Source organism: Corvus brachyrhynchos, unplaced genomic scaffold (genome assembly GCF_000691975.1).
Source record: "Corvus brachyrhynchos isolate BGI_N302 unplaced genomic scaffold, ASM69197v1 scaffold705, whole genome shotgun sequence".
Taxonomy (NCBI): Eukaryota; Metazoa; Chordata; class Aves; order Passeriformes; family Corvidae; genus Corvus; species Corvus brachyrhynchos.
In genome coordinates, this window is record NW_008238346.1 from 2,007,862 (window position 1) to 2,016,554 (window position 8,693).

The 8,693-nt window shown below is 38.3% G+C and overlaps 1 protein-coding gene across 4 annotated transcripts in view; it reads right to left on the reverse strand.

The window, feature by feature from the left end:
• Positions 1-8,687, reverse strand: part of ZDHHC6 (zinc finger DHHC-type containing 6) — a 21,311-nt gene extending 12,624 nt beyond the window's left edge. For 2 of the 4 annotated variants that reach the window (XM_017735189.1, XM_017735187.1), the window contains exons 1-9: positions 8,534-8,687; positions 6,693-6,784; positions 4,959-5,118; positions 3,734-3,895; positions 3,068-3,121; positions 1,403-1,570; positions 1,089-1,130; positions 603-748; positions 471-514 (exon numbers count right to left, since the gene is read on the reverse strand). In XM_017735189.1, coding sequence (XP_017590678.1) covers positions 471-514; positions 603-748; positions 1,089-1,130; positions 1,403-1,570; positions 3,068-3,121; positions 3,734-3,895; positions 4,959-5,118; positions 6,693-6,784; positions 8,534-8,686 — 1,021 coding nt within the window. In that variant the 5' untranslated portion in view covers position 8,687. The remainder of the gene's footprint in view (positions 1-470; positions 515-602; positions 749-1,088; positions 1,131-1,402; positions 1,571-3,067; positions 3,122-3,733; positions 3,896-4,958; positions 5,119-6,692; positions 6,785-8,533) is intronic. The other 2 variants (XM_008634417.2, XM_017735188.1) reach the window with 2 other exon arrangements.
• Positions 8,688-8,693: the final 6 nt, after the last annotated feature.

The window sequence follows — 8,693 nt, forward strand, 5'->3', positions numbered from 1 at the left end:
AATAAAGTCTCTGGAAATTATTCCAAACCAAAAACATAACGTCTCCTGGTTTTATAAGATACACAAAGATTAATCTCTACACTTACATAGGGTGTGCAGGTAGGAAGCCTGGATGTGTTTAAGACAGATCACCATTTAAACATCAAAGAAATGAATCACACTTAACCTCTTTAGAGTCTAAAAGTCTAACTTTTTCTTAGAATATGAAGTGTTCCCCTCCCCACTCAACTTTCAATAAACTACTAAATGAGTGTTCTGTCAGTCTCACAGAGTCATTTAATGTTTGTCAAAACTGGGAAGTCTATTAGATGTAAAGAATAAAAACTGTGGAGTGTGGAGAGAAGCTAATGCCACTAAGGTCACCATTCTACATTTTGAGAAGTGAACATATAATACTGGCCACGTTTCTAGACAGCTATAAAATGGATTTGCAATTTTCAACAGAAAAAGTGAAATTAACTGCTCCATACCATCAGCAGCTGAGATGAGAATCTTCTCACCATACATCCAGTGTCTGGAGAAAGAAGCATAACAGGTAATTAGATGCCAGAACTCATCTCAATATTTCTTTTAACCAAACATAAAGGTGTGGAGCCACTAACTTTAAGCCTCTGGTGGCTAAAATCAGATCCCCTTTACTCAGTGCAATTCTAGGTTCTTCAGTGCACGGTGTTGTGAAGAATGTTTTAACACCTTTAGTCACAGGGCAGCAGACACCACTGTAATCTTCTATGGCTCGATACCGCACCTACAGATTGGAACAGAACACAGCAGTTTGTTATTTGTAGGAGTTATGGCCTTGCTGCTAAGTTTCACACCAAAAAATTCAATTCAAGCATACCACAGATTTGAGCATAATGACAACGGCTGTCAAAGGGACTCTAAATTGTAAATTAACTGCTTAACAATGAAGCACAGTCATCTTTATTATCATGTTTCTTCCCATCTGGAAACTAAGAAGCAAATGTGAAGAATAAATGCCAAGTTTAATTAAGCAGAGATTGCTATACATTGTTTATGTGGATTAATTATATTTACTTATACTCGAATTTCAACATAATTTCAGACCAAACTTCACAAATACTTACACTTCTTACTCGCTTGTCAGCTTTCTGTTTCAGTTGCTCTATCTATAAATGATTATAAATAGAAATTTAGGCAGCATTCAACACAAAATGAAGCCAGGTACTGAAACCATTTAACAAACACAGGAAATACCATTAGCAGTTTGAAGCATAACTTTAGTGTATCAAAAATGGGGGAACATTTAACAGAACTTCTGTACATGTATTTCAAGACAGTTTATTTTAGTTATTTAAAAAGCTGGCCTATTATTGCAAAGGAAAGAGGACAATTGGATAGAGGGGAGAATCAACTTGAGATACCATCGAAGACCAGTTACCGTCAAACTGTATTGGTGACATCCATCTCTAACTGGCCAGTCCAGGCCATCTCCCTCAGGAATCCCAGACCATGTAAACACTTCTCTGAAGTTCTTCCATTTACTTCCCATATCATAGGGAAAGATAAAGGTCTCACCCGTTTGGTAGTACTGGATTCTGTCTTTGGCCTGGAAAATAATTAAGAAATGCAGTACATAAAAACACCCTACAAACTGCAGTCAAGCAGCAAATACTAAGAAGGCCAGGTCATAAGCTCTGTATGGGTCCATGGGACCTAAAGGCAAATATTTTCAGGCAAGCACAGTGAACCCCTGCTATACCAACCCAGGCTTTAAAAACTACTGAAAACAATAATTCAGAAGTAAGTCTGGTTTGGGTGTCCCCATCCCTGTCACTCCTCATTTACTCTTTAACAACAGAGTCCACTGACTACACTGATCTTTCACTCCATGCTCTGATCTTATTTTATGGCTTTTTTTTTTAGGGACTAATGTCTGACTACTTCTCAGTTACATACAAAAGCTTCCACAGCTCAGAATTCTTTGATTAATGATCATAATCATGACTCAACATTACTAGTGCCAATTCCTCCTCTAAGAATGCACACACAGCATGATCTGAATCGCCCACATTCCATAGTCATGAGCTTTACATTCTCACAGTTCTGATGACATCTAGTGGAGCAGCCACAGAGCAGTGTTCTCTGTTGCAATAATGCCATTTTATTAAATGTTCATGTATTACAGTCCATGCTCAGCTTTCAGAAGGGACATATTAGCAGCCTGTGTTTTATGGTAAATGTTTTAACATATTATTCCAAATTCTACAACATAGTGATAACAGGGATTTCTTTCATTTATGTTCCATTATCCCAATTTTCAAAGGTCTAACAGGACTTGGATCCAGCCATATTCTCTGCAAAGAGCTGACATTACAATACTTTAAGTACTTATACACAGTCAAAATTCTCATGCTAATTTTGGCACACAAAATAAAAGAAAGACAAGACATTAGTGAAATGTTTGTGGACTTACACAAAAAACCCAGGCAGCACTAAACTAATTTCTAAATATTGAGCCAGTTTTGTTTCCTCTAAACTTAGCTACTGTTGCTTGACTACATTGCTCCTGAAAAATCCTGTGAAAACCCCTATAAAGATAAGGAAATCTAAGAGAAATTTAAAGGAGAGAAAACTAAGTATTTCCTAGTACTTCTTTAAAATCAAGGAATATTTTCCCAAATCAAGGAAAAACCTCCCTTACAATCCAAAGTAAGAAATGGGAAAAACCATGAGTCAAAAGATGCCACTTTGAATGATTCAGTGAGGTGAACAATTAAAGGTACAGACAGGTATAATGACAAAGCTCAAGTTTCAGATGAAAACACCTACATATTTCAAGTAGACAAGCAGAGTCTCTTCAAAGCAAATATTATTCTATGTTCAGCAAACTCCTCCAAAACAAAAGAAAAATCTATGCATTTGTATGATTTCTCATCTCTTTCAGTGAATTTCAGATATAGTAAGCGAAAAGCTTGTTGTAGGTGTTAAGTCAGTGGTGAACTGAAACAACATCTTTGGTTTTAATCCATAGATGAAACAAAAAAATTATAAATACAAAAAATAAACTTTGTAACAGTACAAGAATACTGAAATAGAAGCTTACCTTTTCTTCAATCCAGGATTCGATTGAAGTTTTATTTGTCAAAATTACTTTCATCTGAAATAAAAGTGTTAGGTGAAATTAGGATTTATTTTCTGCAGGAATACATCAGCTATGCAAAGAAAGCTTCATTTAACAAACTAAATTTGTTTTAAAGAACAAAGCAACCTTTATAGACTTAACTGAAACTAAACTTAACTATAAACTAAACTGAATATGTTAGAAGCTAACCCTCAGCAGAGATACACGCTCTAGAATTATATACTTAAGACAGTATCAGCCAGCACTGCACTTTATGCTTAAAATGTGTCTTTTTGTTTCCTTCCAAATATCTCCAACGTTTTAAGAAATGTATCAGGCACATTTATACCTCTTTTCAGGGACAGGGCAAGTGTCTTGCCTTTTTTAGGAAGTTTATAAAACCCATCTCATGTTTTCTTAAGTTTATTAGATTTTCACATCCAAGTCCTCCCATGAAAAATAATGAAAAAAACCTTAAACTGTGGTAACAGAAAAACTGGGACAAAGCTACATAAATCCCTGGAAAAGTTATACAGCAACATAAGCTCTGAACAACTGTTCTTATCTCAATCCTGAATTCTGTTTTTGCTCCACAAGCATGCAAAACTTACAGTTTTTAACTTCTTTGTAACAGAGTCATAGACTTACCTGGATAATAAACAGCATACCAACAGCAATAGTTGTTCCTAATGCCAGTCCTAAGGCAAATAAAGATGCAGCAAATGCAGACAGTCCAAAGGGAATAATGGGACGAGGGTCTCTTTTGGCTGCACTCATGTCAATCTTCACAGAACTCCACCCAAAAGATATCTGCAAAGAGAAAAATACCATTCAGCTCTAGAACTTTCCAAGTGCTGAAACAAAGCAAGTCATCTACAAAAAATCTGTCTCTGGAGGTAAGTGTCCAACATCTGACAGGTTTATAATGCAAGCAGAAAAACTAAAAAAAAAAGTATTCAAAAGACTTCTCTTTTGTCTTCAGAAGTTTGTTTCTCGCAAGATGGAAAGTGAAACCATAATCATCATCTTGTAAGCTCCACAGGCCCAAATATCAGCAAAAAAATCTGGCTTCAGGTATGTTAATAAAAACACATTCATCAGTGTCAGATGGACAATGTTTGCATAGAACAGTCCCCATTTTCTGTGGAAATGCTGCAGGCTTTTCTCTGAAAGCTTTGCAGACACCACTTCTCAACATTATCACTCTGCAAACACAACTCAGCTGCTACAAATACAACTTCATCTGTTCCACTCAGCTGATGTTATCAAGGTCTTCATTGCAACCACAAAGGCTGAAATCAAACCTTATAATCTTAACCATGGATCTGAGATAAGGGGTGTATTCCAGAACAAGCTTTGCTCATTGTCGCTACAATTAAAGCTTTCCAGTTTAAAAAAAACCCCAAAGCTAGCATATTTAATTTTAGTCCCAAAAATAATGTACTTTTTTTTCCTTGAAGAAATGGACACAATTCTAAAAAAGTGGCCAGTGAAAGAAAATAAATAGGATATAACTTGAGTGTTGGAAATAAATAGCAGCTGGTTTCTGTGCCAGCCAAAACACAGCCTGTCTCTCTTTACATAAAGTGCTACTTCAGAAACTGTCTTCAATGTAAAGCACTAGGAAACTCCCTGTGATTATGAGAAGCAACAGGGGAAAAAAAAGAATGAAAATAAAAACAACTTTCTCTGAATCCTCCTCCATTAACATACATACTTCTTACAGGTACAGAGCAGAACTGGGAGTGCATGTGGAAAGAATAACAAGGAATTTCACATGCTTCTCAGAAAACTAAATTTTCTCATACTTCCAGAGGTAAGATTATGCACATGACTTAAATAATATTTTGAGCATTTTGTTATGTTTTCTTACTCTGTTGTAAAGCTGAGTGTACATTGTCATAATAAATATGAAAGAAGCGTGAATGCATCCCAGTGGAGCTAAGAAGAGAAACAGAGTGAAAGATGCATGATTCTGGTATCCACAACAGTTGTTGATCCAGGGACAGTGGTGATCCATCTTCATGACACACCTGTGAATGATAAATATTGATTAATATAAAGGACACGTACGATGTTTCCCAAAAAACTCAAAGGATGTCTGACTTTCTACTTCTCAGCCTCCATTCTTTCATTTGAACCCACCAATTTCTGACATTTCAACACAGTTGTTTCTTTTTAGCTGCAACTCAGAATTATATTTCCATGTTGTAGAATGAAACAAAGCAAATTAAAAGTGCTTCCAGGTCCTACCCTCCCTAGTTATCTGTCCTCCTATTTACTCAAACTTACCAGTTGCTAATAAACACCATAGTAACAGAGCCTGGAGACAGAGCCATAGAATGGGACTTGTAAGAGCTATGATCACAATAATTAAGCGGTACTGTTAATGGCAGTTTTTAAAAATAAGAATACCAGGAAAATAAAGGAAATCTCAAATTTCTTGTGAACTACTTGCAGAAAGAGTATTTGAAGTTACACAGAAGTGTGATAATGCCTCTTTCTAAACCCTCTGAAAGCCTTCTCAATCGTTATGTATTGACCTTACACCACTGAAAATCTTATTCAAAATACATTTAACAAGTGTAAACACCCTAGAGACACTCTTGTATTCAATATAAATATAAAGCCCATTATTTTTGGTGCAGCTTACAGATGCAAAAAAACCCCACCTGATTAAAGATTTGTTCACATCACAAATTACCTTGACATTGTAAAAATCTATGACCACCTAAGTGATCACTCCTCAGAGTAAAGATTGTCACTCGAGGAAAAGAGTCATTAATTTTAAATCTGGGGATGATGTAGCCAAACTACAGCACTGCTCTGGAGTTTCAGTTTCCTAGAAAAACACTGACTGCACATCCTGGGTTTATAGAAATAACAAATGAATGTGTATGTTGCAATATCCTTTCACCATGTTCTCTTAAGAGTCCTTCAGAGGACGACCTGCCTGGACTGCAGACAGCTGAAGTGCCTTGATTTCTTCAAGATACACTAAATTCCAGTAACAGCTATTTATAAGAAAGTATCCTTCATATCAGAACAAGTGTGTTGGAAGATAACAAGGTGCAAACTTCTTAAGTTGACCCAAAAGGCTTATTACTTCACTTAACATGCCAACTCCCCTCAAAAACTCGCTTTGGTGAAGAGTGAAAAAACAGTCCAAAATTTCCACTCAAATCAACATTTAATCTTTGGAAAGATGACAGAACAGGTATTTCTACTCTCTAAGCAGGTCAATGTTTGGACTAAAAATTTTAAAAAGACTTCAGAAGATTTTTAGGTATTTTCACAGGCTCACATCTTGGAAGCAGGACTGCATTGTTTTGTTAGTACCATCAAGAAGTTCTGAAGAGATACTGATTTCAAACTATAAAGAAAATGTTAAAGATAGTAATTTCTTTTTAAACTAAAGCACAGCAAAACTGTATAGAAATCATGCAACTAGAAAGTGGAAATACTTGAAAGGGCTATAGTGTTCCTATGGAAGCTTTTTAAAAAAGCACAATGCAAGTGCTGGGAGAACAAATTATAGTAATAACCCATCATTAGGTTTGAAGCTGCTCTAATATGGACTTTAAACAATTGTAAAGAGAAACAGTACCTGTTACACTTTCGACAGTGATGTGAACGAGGTGCCTTGTAAGACTGACACACTTTACAGTATTGGAGATACATGCAATCCTGAGATTTTTCCTTTAAACAGAAGAATAGGAGTGTTAGATGTATACATAACTCCTCTGGCAAAGTTTATCTTGGCATTTTCCTAACCTAAGCAGCTTTGATTTCTTCTGACAGGGTGTGTTTCATAGCCCAACCCTATTTAACGGCAGGCATCAAAGAGAGGAAAAAACAAAATTAAATAATCTCCTAGCTAATCTCTTACCTATCAACACAGCCATCTCCCACTGTTGAAAGTGCTGGTTGCTAAAACAAATAAACAGTTCTTCTGTCAGGAAGAGGAACTGTACAAGCAGGGTTTCATAGTGAAGTTCTGAGAGTAAAAGCATGTGGCCTTCTAATTATAAAAAAAAAAAATTCCTGAACACATTTTGTCTGCATTTTACACTGTAAACCACACTGCTAAGATACAGCACTGGCAAACACTAATGTTCAACTCTCTTAAAATCTCTTTTGCACACACACACACACACCAACTACAGCAAGATGAGAGACAGAGATACTTGTAGACAGCAAGTAGGGGCCAACATCTTCCACTCAGGAAGTGGAGTATCCACCCAGCTGTCCTACTAAGATGATTATCAGGATCCTCTTCTGCCTAGACTCTGTCCTGAGTAATATTCCACAATTAGAAAGGTGACCAGTACTAAACTTTGTATCATGCCACTGGAACACAAACTCTGGGCAGCTGCCCTGAGATACTGAACCTGTATCATTCTTGACTATGACTTTTCCAAGAGATTACTGAAGCACAGGAAATACAAATTTCTATCTTGTACTGTGCTAAGCAGAAGGTAACCATATAATTTTCCGGCTTGCATAAAATAAAACCAAAATTTTCTAAATTAATTTCTTCTAATTGTTACTGCTAGCAGCAAAATCTCCAAAACAGGTGTCCACAGGAGCATGCAGGTAACCGTGAGGTTCTCATTCCCAGCTAACAGTGCCTGTTTCCTGCTGCTTTGCTTTGAGAAGCCCGTATGAAACACAGCAACTGCTGCCAGCCAAGCACCATTACCAGACCCCTAACAGCACAGGGAGGGGATGGAGAAGGGCAGCAGAACAGATCAACAGAGCCTTGGAGAAGCAGCAAAAGGATGTAACTTAGGCAAGCAGGATGCCAGCTCAGCGCTGCAAGGCTGACAAAGCAGGAGTCATGGAAATCAACAGTGTTGTCCTCACTCAAGAACTGCGGTCAAGGAACTGTCACCTAAAATATTACAACACTGGCCACTGAAGACCACCACAGAAAACCCCAAAAAGCCACATAAGGACTTCCGAGAAGGAATGTCACTATGTTAGGTAAAGCATTACATACACATTACATATAGTTATACATTAAGTAAGCAGGGATAGCTAATGAATGTGTAATCAGTGTGGGTAATAAAAACTCTGTTTACCCAACGCTCGGCACACTCGATTACAGGAAGGATGCTTCAAGTGTCCAGCGTGCTGCTTTCTAATACTAAAACTGCGTTAGAAAGTTTCTGTCTGTCCGATTTCGGTATCAGGAGCAAGCTGGGGAAACTCTGGAAGCGGCAGCAGCAAAGCGGGGAGAGGCAAAGGAAAGATTTCGGAACAAGATAAGGAAGAAGGAATGGCCTGAGAGCGTGGAGCGTTTTTGGGAGACAGAGGACAAACGGCGGCACCAGAAGACACGCGATTTCTACTGTCCTGACCGCGGGGGCGGTCGGCCCGGCCCCAGGGCTGCCCGCCGGTCCTCCGCGCGGCCCTGGCATGAGACGGTCGCAAGGCAGCGCTTACCGGCGTCCACCCCAGCGGGACGTACCCGGGGCCCACAAACATGGCGCTGAAGTAGTTGTAGAGGATCATGACGGTCCAGTTGAGCAGCATCACGAAGTTAACGCTTCCCCCGGCCGTGTCCCAGGGCCAGTACCAGAGCGCGGCGTCGGCCATGGCGGTG